General features: G+C 32.5%; 1 protein-coding gene across 2 annotated transcripts in view; it reads right to left on the bottom strand.

Annotated features, from left to right (window-relative positions):
* LOC131929967 (sushi, von Willebrand factor type A, EGF and pentraxin domain-containing protein 1-like) overlaps positions 1-19,375 on the bottom strand; it is a 41,160-nt gene extending 21,785 nt beyond the window's left edge. For both annotated transcript variants that reach the window (XM_059286352.1, XM_059286353.1), the window contains exons 1-10: positions 19,256-19,375; positions 14,902-15,040; positions 11,300-11,424; positions 10,805-10,993; positions 9,584-9,748; positions 9,152-9,391; positions 6,878-7,054; positions 3,197-3,370; positions 2,559-2,804; positions 63-272 (exon numbers count right to left, since the gene is read on the bottom strand). In XM_059286352.1, coding sequence (XP_059142335.1) covers positions 63-272; positions 2,559-2,804; positions 3,197-3,370; positions 6,878-7,054; positions 9,152-9,391; positions 9,584-9,748; positions 10,805-10,993; positions 11,300-11,424; positions 14,902-15,040; positions 19,256-19,328 — 1,738 coding nt within the window. In that variant the 5' untranslated portion in view covers positions 19,329-19,375. The remainder of the gene's footprint in view (positions 1-62; positions 273-2,558; positions 2,805-3,196; positions 3,371-6,877; positions 7,055-9,151; positions 9,392-9,583; positions 9,749-10,804; positions 10,994-11,299; positions 11,425-14,901; positions 15,041-19,255) is intronic.
* Positions 19,376-20,328: the final 953 nt, after the last annotated feature.

The following is a 20,328-nucleotide window of genomic DNA, read 5'->3' as shown; positions in this document are numbered from 1 at the left end:
TAATCATAAGGCCTTTCCTATAGATATTGATGTACATCTTATATAAAAAAAAAAAGACTTACCCCCACAATATGGCCGTGTGTTCTCCGACCAAGTCCACGTGACATTTCCGTTTGTTAAACTCGAACACCAAATCGACTTAGCACCCGTGACGTCACTGCCATCCTGACATGTCAGCTGACAGAAGGCGCCCAACACGTGACCACTGGGACAGTCGTAGACCATTAAACTGCTGACACTTTGGTCAATATGTGGGTCCTCACATGAAACGTCTGATGGAAGAAATTTAGCAGCGGAACAGGGAACATAGTGTAAGTCTACAATGTATTTTTATAATAAATAAATAAATAAATAAATAAATAAATAAATAAATAAATAAATAAATAAATAAATAAATAAATAAATAAATAAATAAATAAATAAATAAATAAATAAATAAATAAATAAATAAATAAATAAATAAATAAATAAATAAAAAAAAAAAATAAATAAATAAATAAATAAATAAATAAATAAATAAATAAATAAATAAATAAATAAATAAATAAATAAATAAATAAATAAATAAATAAATAAATAAATAAATAAATAAATAAATAAATAAATAAATAAATAAATAAATAAATAAATAAATAAATAAATAAATAAATAAATAAATAAATAAATAAATAAATAAATAAATAAATAAATAAATAAATAAATAAATAAATAAATAAATAAATAAATAAATAAATAAATAAATAAATAAATAAATAAATAAATAAATAAATAAATAAATAAATAAATAAATAAATAAATAAATAAATAAATAAATAAATAAATAAATAAATAAATAAATAAATAAATAAATAAATAAATAAATAAATAAATAAATAAATAAATAAATAAATAAATCTCATGTTTTTGTGCACGATTACAATATTTCCTCTATACTCTGTATACGAGAAAGTAAAAAAGAACACTATGCTTTACATAAATACGTTTTTTTACTTTCTCGTGTATACGAAGTATAGAGAAAGACTTGTAATCGTGCAAAAAAAAAAATTATCGAGATTTTTACAAATCTCGACGTTTTACACCTCACTGATACGGAAAAACATAACTTTGCAATCTTGTCCGTATGTCTGTGTGTGTGTGCGTGTGTAAACACGATAACTTGAGTACCGTTACAGCTAGGTTGATGAAATTTCATATATAAGTATTTTATCAAAATCGTATATCCGTATCAACTTTTGAGCGATTTCCAATAACCGGAAGTGGTACTTTTCCTACTTTGAATTTTTCAAAAGCCTATAACTTGATAACTATTTCAGATAGATAAATGAAATTTTACATGTAAGTTAAAGATCTAATTCTCTACCTTCTGTTAAATTTTGAGTAATTTCCGTTGACCGGAAGTACTAATTTACGCTACTTCCGATTTCTCAAAAAACTAATGTAAAATTTTAAAGTACTAATAATATTGCGCACTATTATGCGCTTTTTATTTTGCGTTCACATGGTGTGCAATTAATTTGTCTACGAGATTTTATTCTATTTTTAAAACTTTAAGTATTTAAAATGGATTTAAAATCATGTCTATAGCCTGAGTTCCCATCCCCTGTTATTTTTTATAAGAATATTCGAGAAAGTTTAGGGGAGATCACTCCCGGTTTATTTACAGTATTATACATACTTCAAATGCTCTGATTAATTAAGTGAAACAGACAACAACAAAAATAAATATACTAGCTTCTGACTTTTAGTAGTGTACTAGACTACCCGTTATCCTTGGATAACTGTGGGTCTCGGGGTTGATCCATAAATAACATCACGCCTGTCACTTAACATCACAAAAAAAAAACCCAGACCCCACATTAAAAAAGACGTCACACCTCAGACATTGTTTCTTTTAAAAACACATGTTTCGGCTGAGCATGGGTCTGACCACACTATCCCTTCATATGCTGAGGTCACAGAAACAGGTGAAGTCTACTACACCTGCACAGTGTGTGCGAGCATTTTTATACACGCCGTTTGTTTCATAAAGCAATTTGCGTTTGTATTTGTGTTTACGTTTGCGTGTTTTGTTTGTGTGTGTTTGTGTTTTTATTTGAGTTTGCGTTTGTGGTGTGTTGGGTTTTCTTTTGTGTTTGTATTTTCGTTTGTGCTTGTTTTTTATTTCCTTTTTTCCCTTTGTAGTTTGTGTTTGGTTTTGTTCTGTTCCCAAGTTGGTGCATTTAAAAAAAATTCACTAGTTGAAGCACGGGTATGCAGCTAGTGTATAATATTAGCCGCTTTGTCATCTCGCGCTTCCGTCAATCCGTCATCGATATAGACAATGTCTTTGTTTTTTGAGCTGGAAGAGAGTAGTCGCGCGTGGGGACCTTGGGCGAGGATGCCCGGGGAAGGATGTTGTCTGGTATAAGCTAGTATATATACAATAACACACACATACACATACACAGCCATATACATATATATATATATATATATATATATATATATATATATATATATATATATATATATATATATATATATATATAATCTTATATTGAATGAGTTGAAAACCTTACACGTGACATTGACGTGAAACGAACACGTGACACTGTTGTTGCTGACATCCACTGCTGTCAGTGTCACTAGGGTCACGCCGACCTGAAACCTTGACCCTGACTGTGGGTGTCCGGACACAAGGAACTGACCAGAGTTGTCCGACACACGAGGGAAGTTGTAGACCACACGTGTGTCTTCTCCCAGACTCGCAGCCTCTTTATGGATATCTCCATGGCAACCGTCAACAAAAACTGGCGGCTGTACGTCTATGAGATAATTTAAAAATGGGCAATCCTACATTTTTATAACCAGCATCAAACACTTAGGAAGACGAGGATAAAATGATTTTTCTAAAAATCTGAATTAATTTTTTACGTGTTTCACTTTACCTGCTATTCCTTTCTATTTTCTCTTTGTTCAATATTTCTCTGGTTGTTCCCCTTTAATAATCTTTAATTTGGGTTAAACTTAAATAAACATCATACGGGGTTTAAATGAAATTTAACTTGATAGATTTCCCTTTAACATTAAACAAAACTACTGCACTTGGCAACAAGTTTTACAAATACTTATAACTAGTTTTATTTACTTTTTAACAGTTAAATTTCTCTTTTTGCAAGACCGCCTAGGAAAATATGTTAAATGCGATACAACTTACCTATACAGAAACCACTCTCTGTCCAAGTTAAATCTTCAGTACAAGTGATGCTTTCTTTTCCATTAAGCGAGAACCCATCCTGACAGGTCAGGTAACAGACGTCTTGGAATCTGATGCCGTTAGGACAGTTGATTTGTCCATTAGAGACTTTCACAGGCGGAGTACAGTTCATCACTGTTGAAGATACAGATTACAATCGCGAGATACATACATTTTTGCTTTAAAGCTATTTTAAAAGCATCTTACGATCTGAACTCTAAAAACCAATTATTTACCCCGTACAAACGTAGATTGTAATCATTACGACTCACCCGAATGATTGTGCATTACTACTAATAATCTTGTTACATCTCATATTGTTAATTAAACCTTTTGAAATTAAATTTTAATGACTAATGTAAAATTGTATCGATACGAATTATGTATTCTTGGTCTGTTTTTGAAGACAAGTGTTCCTGGAAGGCCTCTAGGCTGCTAAGCTAGAATTGTGTCAACATTTTAGCACACGATTAGCTACTAACTGATAGTAGGACAGAGATACAGAGAAGAAATAAATATGTATAAGAACATATACTACACGACGTCCCGGCCAGGCCCTTTTGTGAAAAATCTATCAGTATAGGACCGTGGCTTAATTGTTTATTAAGTAACAAATACTGGGCGATGCACGGGTTTCGGAAATACGTAAATATTAAGTTTCCAATTAAAAGTTTATATGCATTTAGTTTGATAGAGTATTTATAACCTTAAACTTAAATTTTACCTTAACCAAACACAACATCAGCAGCAACAATAATAACCACTATCACAAACATGAAAAGAAACATCAACCTACACCCTAAGCCTAACCACAATCTAAACCTGGAACATAAACTTATTCACTCTACTTCATTCGCCTCCTATGTGTTGGGCATAAAAGAGAAAATATATTAATCATTTAAAAAATCTATACTTGTTTGAGAAATATACTTTATAATAGTAATTGGTCAAAATGCAACGTGCTTTACTAAAAGTCGAAAGATATTTGAAAACAAAGAAAAGAAAGAACTAAGTAGATACAATTTAATAGTCTGGAAAATTATCAAGATACTTTTTTTCTCTATACCGAAACCGGTATGTACTGATCAATCTAAATCTGAAGCGGAAATAAGAATCTGCCTGAAACACAAATTTTACAGGAATCGAAATTTAACCGAAAATAGAAGTATATCCGCAACAGCTATTTCTTGCGATAAAACCTGAAATAGAATTGTAACCATAAAAAGCAATTTTACCGGAAACAGAACTTTAATCGGAAACGGAAATTTATATGAAATGTAAATCTTAAATTTTTTCTTAACATGCATTTTACCTTGATCTTAAATTCAAAGTAGAGCAAAAATTTAGCGGAAATATTTTAACTGAATACGAAATTTAAAAAACGTAAACAAAAATTTATCAGGGCGCGGACATTTAACGGTAAGATCACTAGAGGCGGAAATTTAGCCGAAATGGGAACCTTATTACAAACGAAATTTAACCTCTAATTGAACTTTATTTGAAACCGGCATTTTAACCTTAAACGGATATTTAACCGGAAATAAAACTCTAATAATAAACCTAAGGTGTTTTTACTTTTGAATATGCCTTCATTTATTTTTTAGTCATTATATAAAAATAGTTTATACATTTAGTACATCCAACATATTAATTAAATAAAAGCCTATATCTTTAAGTTCTTCATATATTGCTGAATATACTGATCTCATAATCATAATCTCTCAATATGTGTCGGATAGAGAGAGAGAGAGAGAGAGAGAAAAAGAGAGAGAGAGAGAGAGAGAGAGAGAAGTGCGCACATGGTCTTTTATATATTAGGATTTCAATAGAATTAATATATGCTGGAAATTAAATAAAAAAATCAAATCTAAATAATGTAATGAAACATTTTCTATCAAGAACATCCTAAAATGAAACATCACAACACCCCACTATTGGGGAAATAACACAGGTAGGTTTTATAAAGAAACGGTAGAAACCAAGGCATTGCGATAGGGTGGGGGTGGGGGGTGGGGGTTGGTGACAACATTGCGTAAATTTACTAACTTCGGAGGAGACTATGGTATAATCGTTTGTATTGTACACATTGATGCCATTAGAAAAATGGGGAGGGGATGGTACCAATTGCAGCTTTCACAGAGAAAACCATTATCTAATCCAACAGATCAGCACATAATACACCGTCTACCGAAAAGGATTGGAGTGAAACCATATTGGAACTTAACAAAGCAACATATTTATCAACGCTAAATTCCTTATTAGACTTGCTATTATACAACAACCTCCGATTGACGAAGTATATGTATATGTACGTTTGCGTGTTTGTTTGTGTGTTTAAGAGGGTGTGTAAATTTAATTGTGCAGTTTGGTTAAAGAAATATTGCGTTATTTCAATACTCTTCTATTAGTTTGTACTAGTTTGTTATGTATGATTTGTTATTTGTTGAATGGGCTTGTTTACTATTCTTATTAAAACTTTTTATCTGATGCAATATATGTTTAGATAGTAAATAAAGTGGAGTTAATGGTAAATTGTTGGACGTAGTTTTTATTTTATCATTAATATCATTATACCTCTCTCAAAGTAATTAATTTTACTTAAGAGAATTGATACCACTTCTCATCTTTGTATATCTTTGTTAATATTAATAGAAGTACTAGATTGCCAATATTGTTGCAATTTATTGTGAAGTCGTGCAATGTCTTGCAATACCTTGTCAAGAAAACAACATGGTATTAATTTTTTAAATTGTTTTTGCAAAGCCATTCGAGCATTTGTTAATGTTATACTTAAATTTAACAACTTCAGAGTAAGATTTTTCTGACTGCAAAATAGTGGGTTCGTGTTTCTAAGTAATTATAGTCATACCAATAAAAGGGAAAGAGTTTCTAGGGAATTAAAACGTTGGAAATATCTAATTGGTTATTAAAAATAAATGTCGAAGTTTTATCCAAATTTGCGTAATTTAAAAAAAAGTTTAAGTAAACCTTAGATGCCACACCAGGAGAAACACAACATAGCGACGCCACTGCTAGCAAAATTCCAATGAAACAAAGTCATCATCGTGTAAGACATAAACAAACATTTACATCCTAATCAAACACTAAGCTACACTTTTATACACAATAATTTAAAGCAGTATACAAATGACATAATTCTTTTTAAAATTAATTTACCATAAAAAGCATATCTCTAGAAAGACCGATATAAATATAGCTGTTTGAAAGAGAAGGATTTGTTATATGATGTGCCTTATTTTTCTCTGCAAATCATCTCTGCCGAGTATGCTATTATAATATTCTTTCCATTTAAACCCAAATTTAATTAAGCTCAAGTTATACCCCCATACATTCTCAATTCACTCCACCGAAAACAAAATGCCTTTCTATTTTTTTTTCTTTCTTTCTCAGACCATTAAATCACCGATGACTAAAACATTTCAAGGTTAGGTTTGAAAGCAAAATTTAAAGTAGATGTTTTGCATTATGTATAACTAAAAATCTTCAATGAAAGACTATTGTAAATCTGTTTCAGTCCTCACAGGCCGATGATGAAAACTTTAATACTGAAGCGAAAATGGAAATGCTAACTGACGCTGCAAAGTAAATGTCTAAGGCAGTTTAAAAAAATATTTTTTCTACATTGACAAGCAGCTCCAGTTCCATTCCACAGGCTGTTGTCCTGGCAGACGTGGAGAGCGTCACCCACCAGCTGGAAGCCCCTGGGACACAGGACCGTGCACTCTGACCCCAACACATTCTCGTGGGAGCAGAAGGTGGTCGAGTTCTGGGGCGGCTCAAAGACTGGACACACTTTCACTGGGGTAAGAGAATATTTGATGTGGTCAAGTAGTATAATTATTTCGTAAAACTGGAGGTACATGAAGTTAAGCATATGAAATATGGAAATTTGCATAGACTAATTAACTGTGAATATCGCCATATAAATTAGAAATCAGACAAATATGAAAACCATTACAGTAACAGCTTTAAAATGCACCACAAATAAAAAAATAAAACGAATTTGCTTTCTTTTACTAAAAGCTTTGGTCGCTCAAGGATCCAGGGGCGGAACTACAGTGCCACCAGACCCTGCAATGCGGGGCGCCCACGCCCTTTAGGGGCCCACGGCCGCCCCTAATAGTTTTTATTATAGTTTAAAAAATCTAATTTTCTTGCAATTTTTGACTTGATGTTTGTTTTGTAAAACGATTACCATAGCTGCGGTTTGATTATCTTTATTCTATAGACACCATCCCCACGCTCTTTTATATTCTTTTTTCCTTTCTTTTTAAACCACTGTGAAAGTCAAGTCCTCTCTCTTCTACAATTAAACTTAACAAAGATAAGCAATGTTCAAACCACTTCCAAGACTTATTTCCCTTTTTAGTCAAATTGGGGTGCTCATAAGCTCCTTTTAATAGATTTGTACTAAACAAATTAAAAAGCAATTACTTCTCCTACTACATATTTTTTCATAAAGTACTTACTAACGAATAACCTCGTATAAAAAGGAAATGTATTTAAAATTAATAATATAAATACAAAAAAAACAAAAATAATCACAACACGAGACACCATTATTTCTACAAAGATTTTATGTTTTATATTCTTTTGGCCAGATAGATGTTCAGGGAACCCATAGCAAATAAAATGAAACTGATTTTCTCAAAACACACTAATGTACTTACACAAATGACATGATGTAGTTATTGTTTTAATGGAATTTTTTTTTCCTTCAAAACCGGAATAGGCCAGCAATGAGTATCCTATGCTCTGTTCGTATTTTGTGTTTGTATATATATATATATATATATATATATATATATATATATATATATATATATATATATATATATATATATATATATATATAAATGGGCGGGGGGCCTAAACAAAATTTTTGCGGGGTGGCCATCTTTGTCTAGTTCCGCCACTGCAAGGATCCCTTGCATATTTTAGCCATCAAACGTGGATCCAAGAAATCAAATTAGTTTATTTTCATTTAAGTGCAGTTTAAAGCTTGTTATTTGTTTTAAAAAATTATATTCATGTGTATAGTCATGAGAAGAAGGTATCTGAAAAGTTTGTAAGAAATTAGTAAATAAGAAGTTGGTCCAAATTAGTTATAAAATTTGGCACTAACCCACAAACAAACAAACAAAAAAACGGATATACTGAACTAAGTAAAAGCTTGTAACAAAAGCTCCTCTGTAAAAAATAACTCATCTTAGTAAAACAAAGGTTGGTTAAATATTGCACATTTTTTGTACATTTGATTATAAAAAGAATTAAAATATTGCAGTAGCGTAGCGGAGGGGGGGGGGGGGGGCAGGGGGGGACATATGTCCCCGAGCGCCGATCTTAGGGGGCGCCAAAATGGGTTGGAAAAATAAATTGAAAGGCTGAGGGGGGTGAAAATCGAATTTGTGAGGGGGGGGGGGGTGCAAATCGAAATCTCGAGGGGGGTGCAAATCGAAAGTTTGAGCGGGGGGGGGGTGCAAATTGAAATCTTGAGGGGGGGGGGGGTGCAAATCGGAAAGTTTGTGCCCGGGCGCCGGGAAGGGTCGCTACGCCTCTGAAATATTGCATTGTGAAGACTATTAACTTTTCACTTGATAAAATCTACATATATAATTCTCTACGTCGCCCAACCATGCGGGACACAACGCACGCACGCCGACCCTCTAACCCTCTTCCCGCCTCCTCCCTCGCTCTTCAGGCATGCGCAACAGTGTGTACCCACCCATCCGATGTTGACAACTGTGTCTTTCATGAAGTCCTAACCCGTCACTAAATAGCGGTGTATGCTACGCCGCGGGTCGGCTCGTTAAAAATAATTTTGCTAAGTGTTATGTAATCTTGTAATATTTATTTGGCTGGTTCAATGTTCCCTTTCAACAATATTGAATTTACCTTTAACTGAGATCTGCTTGACACAACGTGACACTTGTCCAGCGTTATCGGTCGCGTAGAAGTTGACCTTATGTTCACCTACGTCAAAGAAACTTCCAGAAATCAAGTCACTGTTGACAGTCACGTGACCGGAGTTGTCTGAAGCAGACGGCGCGGACCAGACGACACTTACTTTCCCGCGCTTCGGCCCTGCATACACTTCAACATCCGGTCCGCAGTTAATGGTCGGCGGGGTCACGTCTGCTCGATGAGAGATGTAGAAATGTTTAATTAATAACATATTGTATAATTTTTTAAAAAGCTGTGGGATAGTTTACATCGTTTTATTCGATTTAAACCTTTTTAAAATAACCACAAGCCTTTACACAAATATACACACATCAGCACAACACTATACACACCTTTATACACAACTCTAAAACAAATACAAACCTCTACAGGATCCAGCTGAGCTCCAGTAACCGTTAGCTTGGCACGTGATTTTACTTGACCCATAATAACCGTAAGAACAGGACAACGAGCATGTGATGCCGTAGGAGTAGGAGTTGCAGTAGAAATTGCCATAGGAGACTGAAGGAGGCGAACCACACACCACCACTGTTCAAAGAGATACGTTTAATCGGAGAAAATTTAAAACAAGAAATTAATACATATCGAGTTTCGTTTGCTATGTAATACGTAAAACAACATAGTTCCGAATTAAAAACTTAATTGGTAGTTTCTCATAAGGAGACTTTGCGAGAAAGGTATGATCGATTTCTCGCCATATATTATTATGTCAGAGATACACCGAATAAAACTAAAAAGCGGCATAAAACCTTAAACGTTAAATATACAAAAACTAAATTTCCATACTAAATTTTTATTTTTCCCTCAATTTAAACGTGTTGCACACTTCAAATAATGTCTTTATTTGAGAAATAGTAGCAGTTATTCAATTGGTGTTATAAATATGTCATTCGTTACACAATATCAAAAGAATATTGATAAATAGCAACTGTTGAGGAAATATTTTTAGAATTTTAATAGAAACTGTAGTTCTTGTTGTTCAAGCCCTATAGAATTATATGTAAAAGTACAGCCGTACATGCGCAAGTACGTTAAGATATTTCCGTCGACAACAGGTTCGAATCAGCGATGAGTTGGTCAGGGTGCACTTTTGCTCGTTTTATTTTTTTTGCTTATTCTTATATAACAGTTAGGGGTTGGGGGGGGGGGAGGTGGGTGGCACTTACAATACAATCGGGCTATACAAATGTAGAAGTTGTGACGAATTTGAAAATATCAAATTTTTCGAGAAAACAAAGCGTCAAGTAGAAGTGAAAAGAACTTTAAGTTGCGGCCCAATGTTTTCTAGGCACAGGAGGGATAAGATGATGATTAATTCACATCACTCAATATTTTTCACGAAGCGCTAGTATTTATCATCCAGATTTGTGAGAATGTTTGTATTGGATCGCAGCGCACTAATAACGATGTATGCAATTCATCTGCCCGTCATTAAAGCTTTAGACGTCAGTAGGTGACAAACCAACTTCCTACTGCGGAGGTGTCACATATAATTAATACAAGCTCAGGTTTCTTGAGACTTTGCAGCTAGTTAGTATAGTTATATATAATATATGAGAGTTTACAAACGAAACGTTTACATACACGTGCAAGAAGGTTTCGACTGACTCCAGTATTCGTTCTCCTGACACTCAGCCATGGAGCTACCAACAAGTCGGTAGCCAGTGTCACAGCTGTAGTAGCACTGGCTACCATAAACATTCCTTTCCTCTGCGTTGTAGCACGTGACAGATCCATATGAGATACTTAGATGATCAAGGCTACATCTGCGGACTGAAATACAATAAAAATTATTATTATTATTATTATTATTATTATTATTATTATTATTATTATTATTATTATTATTATTATTATTATTATTATTATTATTATTATTATTATTATTATTATTATTATTACAAATTATTTTCTAATTAATACAAGCATAAAATAATATTGATTATCTTTTTTATTCACCTCGTTAATTTAAAAACGGGTACATGTTGATCTGGGTATAACTTAAAACAAAAATAATATTTAATATGTAAAACCTTATAACCTATAAAACCTTATGTAGTTTAAAAAGCCTGTACTCACCTTTTAATGTAAATGAAAAAGAACAGTAATCACTTGCATATTTCGAGTCATATACTTTATACCTTATATAATAGTATCCTTCTGTAAAAACACTCCCAGATGAGGGGCCGTCTGTTTGAAAATAACTGCAAAAATATCGATAGCCATGAACTAATGGTCAGTAAAAAAGCACACGGTTGGGGCTGTTGGGGTGGAAAGCGATATTATTCGGCCGAAATTTTAGGAGCTAAGAAAAATATAACATAGATTTTTATATTTAAAATTACCAAATAAACCTGTTTACTAGAAAATTAGTATATTGTACCGAATAGATTTTTTTTTTAAAATTGCTTGTTTTATAACAATTCCTTATACTGTAATTTTCATATAGTTAAGGCCACTAGACCTACTAAACGAGGCAAAGCTGGTACAACACGACGACTGCTACTAGTGCTACTATTTTTTTCCACTATAAATAGTAGTGAATTATTACATATTTGAAGAAAATAATGTATTTTCTCTGTTTTTTTCATGTATTTGATAATCGTATTTTCCATCATCTCGGGAACACCAAAAGCTTACAATCGGCTTTACAAATTACAAATATATGGTATTTTTGCGACCTAGTTTTCGTCAGTTTCTGCTGTTTTCTCAGTTCGGAGTTTTTTAACACTAAAAAGCCTACTACATGTTTATTTATTAACCAATGCCCACCATATTTTCGGTAATTGTTTTCGTGCAGAAATAAAACAATTCTTACTAGGGAATTGTGATGGCATTCATTGAAAGAAAGTGAATGGTAAATATTATGCAAATTTTGAAACTGTTGAATACTAAGACATGTTTTTGAAACTGTTGAATACTAAGACATGTATGATTTTTCAGACTTCGTAAAATTCTGACCAATAGCTCTTTTAAAACGTTATGTGACAAAAGTTTTAAAATGTACTAAAATATGAGCCGTTTAAATTCGTTTGAAATAAATGCATAAATTGAAAAAAAAAAACTTAGCGTTTGAAAAATACAAAATATTAAAAATTGCGGAAGTTTTCAGCCGAAATTGTTTTCAACCCATTTTTTTTTGGTATTTAATACTTATTTTAATGTGCCGAAGATGGTAAGCATATTGAAAAGGCACCCTGCCGGGCGCCGCAAATAAGATATTTTAATTTTGTTTTTCCGCAGAAACCTTCTCGGGAGTATTCTCAACTCCCAAAACTTTCATGGCACTCGGATGAACAGTGTCGAACCGCATAGGACTTTTTATATACCGTATATAGAAAAAAAATTCGTCCTCCCGAGGCGCCACACCTAGGTATGCGCTGGGTAGGTTAATTCACCTAAAGTGGCTGGACAATAGTGAATGATGTTGACCCCCCCCCCCCAACCCACCCCGAACTGATCTGTTAAGTACATTTGGGAAAACGCGTAATGAGGTACCAAAGTACCATGCCGCCAGAATCATAGCTTTTGAAACAGGTAAAACTCTGTGAATATTGTTTTTGCAATTACCAGTAAAGAAGTGTGTGAGCAATACGGTGATCTAACCCATGCTATATCATTCTGTTAAAAAATTATCTTTAAAGAACACAAAAACAGTAGCTAATTATAAATATGGTGATCGAAACTGCAAAACCAATAAGTTAGTTATATGTAAGCTATTATTCAGAATGTTCAACCTATTAGATTTAGTTTTTCTTTGTTTTAAGAAAAGTTTGATTTTATACATACTCTGATTTAATTTTTTTTATTATGCTGTAATATTTTAGCATTTATGATAACAATATATTTAATTCTGATTGTAGACAACATATTTTTGTAAAACCGAATAACGTTAAGCTACTATATTGCATGCTAAAGTAATCACTGATCTGTTTTGACATCTATCTATATTCTACTAAAACTCAAGTTTGTTTGCATGTTTGAATATTTATTTGTTTTTTTGTTTGTCTTATTGACTACTGTAAATTGTTCTACGCTATATGCAGAACTGTAAAATAGTATGTAGGTAGAGAACAATTTTTGTTTTCAGACAGACTGTTAATCACAAATTTATTCAAAGACGTTAATTAATTTATTGATATATTCATAGGTAGATTAACCACATTAATTTTAAAGTTTTAGAACAATGGCTTTCTTTGACTGAATAGTGACGTTACAAGTTTTGTTTACTTTTTAGTACAATAACATGGCAGCTTCCATCATAGACTTTGTGGCCCATTCAAAAGTTTAATGCGTTCTAAAGCTAATTTTCTGTCGGTCATAACTTTAACAATACGTCCGTTTGCTGTTTATTTTACGTTCCAACACTTATATAAATTTTCAACTGTCTTTTTCATTTAGTTTTATAATAAATTTCTCTAGCTCTACAATCTGTCCAAGAAAGTTATTTATAGATCTAAAAATATCAGGTGGCTAAGCAAGTTATTTATAGATCTAGATCTAGAATCTAGGTCAAACCAAAGATTAATTAGATACATACCAAAGATTAATTAGATAAAAATAAATCTATTTTATAATCATAATACATTTTTTAGTCCTTAAATACGTGATATAAATCTCTGTAGTTTATCTATTTAGATCTAGATCTATTTAGATCTAGCTGTAATAGGTCTAATGATTAGATTCTAGATCTAGATCTAGCAAAAGTTACGCAAAAACTATCTAGATAATTTCAGACGTTCATTATTTTATATAAATCTTTGTTCGGCTAATTTAAGATAAAATTTAATTTGAAAGTTACTACTACTAGACTTAGATCTAAATCTATGCGCGTAAATCAAGTTGCATAAGGAGACTCAAAGTATTAAACTATAGTATAAAAAAACAGCTATGACTTCACGAGTTAAATAGCTAAGTTGTTAGTGTAATCGGCTTGCATACGGGTGGCACAGGCTCTAGACCAATACGTCAATGATATTTTTTTTTTTTTCAATTTTTATTTTACTTTTTAGATGTAAATGATAAAGTTGCCTATTTGAACTTGGCGGGATACCAGGCAAGTGAAGTAGAGTTAATCTGTTTCTTTGTCCTAAGCATATGAAGGGATAGTGAGGTCAAAGACATGCTCGGTTGGAATCGTTTTTTTTAAACGATAAAAACATGTTGTCTGAGACTTGGCGGGACACTGGGCAGGTGAAGTAGAGTTGAGTAGGTCACCTGTGATGTCAGTATATGAAGGGATAGTCGAAAATCGGTGTTTTCGGTGTTTTTAAAAGACAAAAAACATTTTTGAATGTGGGGTCTGGTTTTTTTGTGACGATAAGCGACAGTCGTGATGTTTTTTTATGGATGACCCCCGAAACCCACAGTTATCCAACGGATGACGGGTAATCTAGTTTACAATTAAATGTGTAGAAATAAGAGAGTGATTATTTCCCCTTGTTCGCCTGTCTTAATTAATATTCTAGGAATCATTATGTCAAATTGTTTTTTTTACAAGGATTACAAAACAGTTGGTGTTGCGTTAATTGTTTTGGGTTTTATTGTGTGTATATTTTATTTTTGTTTTTATTTAGATTGATACATTGTTTTGTTTTGTCGGCCTACATTGTGTTTTTTTTTTCTTATTTCTTCAGAGTACTACTTTTAATTTAATGGTTGTTTATAATTTACATAATTACCTTGGGTAAGAATCTTCATTGTCATACACAGATGGAGCATTCCAAGATATTACCCCTTTGACCGCTCCTTTATGCACTACCCAGTTACTTAAAACCGACGGGCAATAAATTCTAGGTGACGTGTTTTCTTGTGGTCCATCTAAACATTAAAAAACACACGTTTCACTAATAAACCTTTTGCGAACATTTTTATACAATCACTTATACCGATGTACGCACACGCTCATATACATATATAAATAAATAAATAAATAAATAATATATATATATATATATATATATATATATATATATATATATATATATATATATATATATATATATATATATATATATATATATATATATATATATACCAGCAATGGAACAGAATAATACTAAACACAAACAAAAAAGAAAACACAACACAAACATAAACACAAACACAACACAAACACAAACACAACACAAACACAACACAAACACAACACAAACACAACACAAACACAAAAACAAAAAGAATTTAAAAAATCCTAAAACAATGCAAACACAAACACAACAAATAAACACAAAAGAAAACACAAACACAACGCAAACAAAACACAAACACATACACAAAAGAAAACACAAACACATACACCATGCAAGCACAAACTCAAAAAACAAAAACACAAACGCAACACAGAAACACAAATAAAACTCAAACACAACTCAAAGCAAACAAGCACAAACCCATAGCGCTTACAGGATAGCCCATCGCGCAAAAGTGAACCCTGCCCGGGCGCCGGAGGACGCGCGTGAATCAATTTATTGAACGACTATAAAAACCTCAGCTAGTCCGCAAACCGAACGATAAAAGTAAACATAGGGGACATTTATTAGTGGTTTCTAAACTGCTATTAATTAAAAATAATAATTAGTAAACAGTACGTTCAGTATATAAAATAAATAAATGCAGTATTTAAATAAACCGGGAGTGATCTCCCCTAAACTTTCTCGAATATTCTTATATAAAATAACAGGGGATGGAAACTCGGGCTATAGACATGATTTTTAATCCATTTTAAATACTTAAAGTTTTAAAAATAGAATAAAATCTCGTAGACAAATTAATTGCACACCAAGTGAACGCAAATAAAAAAAGCGCATAATAGTGCGCAATATTATTAGTACTTTTAAAATTTACATTAGTTTTTTGAGAAATCGGAAGTAGCGTAAATTACTACTTCCAGTCAACGGAAATTACTCAAAATTTAACAGAAGGTAGAGAATTAGATCTTTTACTTACATGTGAAATTTCATTTATCTACCTGAAATAGTACTCAAGTTATAGGCTTTTAAAAAATTCAAAGTAGGAAAAGTACCACTTCCGGTTATCGGAAATCGCTCAAAAGCTGATACGGATCTACGATTTTGATAAAATACTTATATATGAAATTTCATCAACCTAGCTGTAACGGTACTCAAGTTATCGTGTTTACACACGGACAGACACACACACAGACACACACACACACAGACATACGGACAAGATTGCAAAATTATGTTTTTCCGTATCAGTGAGGTGTAAAACGTCGAGATTTGTAAAAATCTCAATTTTTTTTTTTGCACGATTACAATACTTTCTCTATACTACGTATATACGAGAAAGTAAAATATCAGTGTTTTACCTACCATATTGCACTTTATCAGTCCACGCTAATTTTTATTATTCTAATAATATTGTCCTCATGGTCGTCCGAAGAATTTGCATTCACATTTTGCAAATTATATTATTCCAACAACAATTCCCCATGGGACGTCAGCAGATTTTGCATTCGCATTTTTTATTTAGCGTGAGTTGAATTTACTTTTAATTACCTCCCCTGGCATAACAAATTAAATGTTTTAATTAATTCGTTTTTTTCTATAGCAATGACAGACGGACTGACACACTACCAGCTGCGTTATATATATATAAATATATATATATATATATATATATATATATATATATATATATATATATATATATATATATATATATATATATATATGTGTGTGTGTGTGTGTGTGTGTGTATATATATATAATGTATAATGTATAATATATGTATAAAAATATCAAAGGTTGTAAGTTTGTGGAATAGTCCTTTATGCATTACTACAACTTTCATCCTACCGTCGTGAAACTTTGGGAAGATGTGAATATTCCAGTAGTTTGCGATGCGATTCTTCTCTATATACCGTATAAAATAAAAAAAACTACTTTGTTTCTTTAATAGAAGAGCTTTTGTTAAAGAAAGCAAATTAGTTTTATTTTCTTATTTTCAGTGCATTTTGTAGCTTGTTACTATAAAGTTTTTTTAGAAGTGTTTTATTTTCTATTTTGTAGTGTTTCCTAATTTACGAAGTCGACACGATTGAAAATATTTGCTTCAAAACACCATAAAGTAGCTCGTAATATATGAAAGACGATATCGGCCCCGTGAAAGCAGCCGTCCGTGACCATATTTCACAGACGATATCAAGTCGTTAACGCCCCTTATTTGCAAATTGTTTAAAAACTTCATTATCTGCCCCTAATAGCCTACACTAGATCGATTGGCTCAACGATTGTAAACATTATCGTGCACCCCATACTGATATCCCCCTTTCTTTTATTGACTATAAGCCGACACGCGGCGTATCATACGCCGCTATTTAGTTGTTTTATTTTCTACTTTTCAGTAATTCATAACCCCCCCCCCCCCACCCTCATTTCTCTTAACTCGTACCCTACCACCTCCCCCCCCCCCCCCCCGTGAAAGCAGCCTCCTCTTAATTACCTCCCTGTGATGACGCAAGGTTGCGTCGGAGTGGTAAGGTAGATAGCAGAAACAGGCTATAGCGAGTTGGTCAGATAGAGACCAATAAAAATACGGAAACTGACCGGTCACGTGGGACGGTCAGCTGACCGCTGAGGCGTGGGTCAGTAGAGAGATTAGCGGCAGTTGATAGGTAGTTAGCGAAGAGTAGAGAAGGTGTTAGGAAGTGGTCAGAGACGGTCGAGATATGTAGGGCTAGGTAACAGTTGATAATTAGTGAAGAGAATGGTCAGATAGGTAGATCTAGGAAACGGCATACAGTAGTAGAGAGTATAGAATGGGCTAGTTAGCTAAGTAGAACTTGATTTTATAATTTTAATAAAGAACATTTTGTGTTTGAACTTGTGTTATTGGATTCGTTACCACCTCGTAAAAATCCCAACCCTCACAACTGGTGCAACTAGAAGAACTTCAAACCAGATCCACTCGTACCCTCACACTCCCCTAAGTGTAAACTAGTTTCAAACTAAATTATCTGCTCTTAATAGCCGTCACTAAACCCGGCTGTACGATTGTAAACATTTAGCGTGAACCACAGCTCACCAGACCACGTGGGGGTGGGGGAGGTTGATTTATGCCTAGTGAAGAAGAGAGGGGACTGCAAGGCGCGCTTACAGCTAGTTTTCTAGGGTCTCCAAGAAGAGAATTATATATACGAGCCGACCCGCGGTGTATCATACGCCGCTATTTAGTTGTTTTATTTTCTACTTTTCAGTAATTCATAATTTGTGAATTCGACAGTACCAATGTTGTCACTGAAAATATTTGCTTTAAAACACTATCAGTAAGTCGTTAAGAACGATAACCCCCCCCCCACCCTCCTTTCCCTCAACCCCTAACCCCTACCCCCCCTCCCGCGAAAGCAGCCTCCTCTTAGCTACCTCCCCTAAGTTTAAAATCGTTTCAAACTAAATAATCTGCCCCTAATAGCCGTCACTAAACCCAGCTGTACGATCGTAAACATTCAGCGTGAACCAAAGCTCACCAGACTTCCTAGAGAGGAAGAGAGGGGACTGCAAGGCGCGCTTACAGCTTGTTTTCTAACGTCTCTAAGAAGAGATTTATATATAGAGATTTTAATATATCGAGTAATTTAATTTTGTTACATTGGATTTAAGATAGAGTAATAGCCGCTTGTTACAGAACGAAACAAGAAATATATTTAGAATTAATGAAAAGAATAGCGAGTGAACGCATTTTGGATGGTTTCTTACACAAAAATGTTAGCAGACTTTGAAGGTTTTGAAAATAATCTGATTTCTATCTCATTATACTGCGTAATAGTGTGTTTCAAAGGCTCTGAGCAAAGTAGAGCGATTAATAATAAATGTGAATCAACTTAAACATCTTCGATTTATTTCCCTCTTTGATTGTTAGCATTTATGAAGTTTTAACAAAAAATATTGTTTATATACGTAAAGTGTTAAAACAGTAGTTAAAAATGACAAAACTAATGCATCTTTAGTTTCATCTAATATAAGAATTAAAATATTATCTTAATATAAGTTATATTAATAAAAAAGGACTTACTTTTACACGATTGACCACCTTCAACGATCATGACCAGAAATACAAAAACATGTTTGAAGTTGGTCTTCTTCATACCGCTTTTAAAAATCTATAATAACTGATCAAAAAGTCAAAATACGTATATACTGTAGATTCAAAAAGATGCTTTTGAAATTATTTAGCAATCATTACCGTGCCGGAAGTTAATTACGCATAACGTACACGAAAGAGAGATGGCCCGCAGAATATGTTCCATAGAGGCATATACATACACATGCATACACGTATATATAAATGTATATACATATACTCACAATTATATACATAACCTCATTCATCTTTGGAAATTGTCTTCTCTAAAGGCTACTTTGCTACTTGTGGATAAAAAAACAACAATACAATTCCACGATGAATTCATTCAGTCTAAGATATGCTTTGCTTCTGTAGTCTAGAGTATCTGCTTTAGACCTAAACAGAGTTAATTCTTGATACAAAAAAAGGGCATTAAAATCAGCGTTTATAAAATAGTTTAGATGCTTGTATTAATTTTATTCTTCTAATACAATAAGGCAAAAATTAAATAACTCGAATTATCTATTTAAAAGAATAAAGTAGATGTGATGACCTATACTAAAACAATCATTCAAATTCAATGAAAATAAGAAAATAAAACTAACACGCTTTCTTTAATAAATACTTTAGTTAATGTTAATGTTAATGTTAATGTTAATGTTAATGTTAATGTTAATGTTAATGTTAATGTTAATGTTAATGTTAATGTTAATGTTAATGTTAATGTTAATGTTAATGTTAATGTTAATGTTAATGTTAATGTTAATGTTAATGTTAATGTTAATGTTAATGTTAATGTTAATGTTAATGTTAATGTTAATGTTAATGTTAATGTTAATGTTAATGTTAATGTTAATGTTAATGTTAATGTTAATGTTAATGTTAATGTTAATGTTAATGTTAATGTTAATGTTAATGTTAATGTTAATGTTAATGTTAATGTTAATGTTAATGTTAATGTTAATGTTAATGTTAATGTTAATGTTAATGTTAATGTTAATGTTAATGTTAATGTTAATGTT

Source organism: Physella acuta, unplaced genomic scaffold, assembly GCF_028476545.2.
Source record: "Physella acuta isolate Inbredline_101_S28 unplaced genomic scaffold, ASM2847654v3 ptg001700l, whole genome shotgun sequence".
Taxonomy (NCBI): Eukaryota; Metazoa; Mollusca; class Gastropoda; family Physidae; genus Physella; species Physella acuta.
Note: the sequence above shows the minus strand (reverse complement) of the source record. Positions and strands in the feature narration are given on the sequence as shown.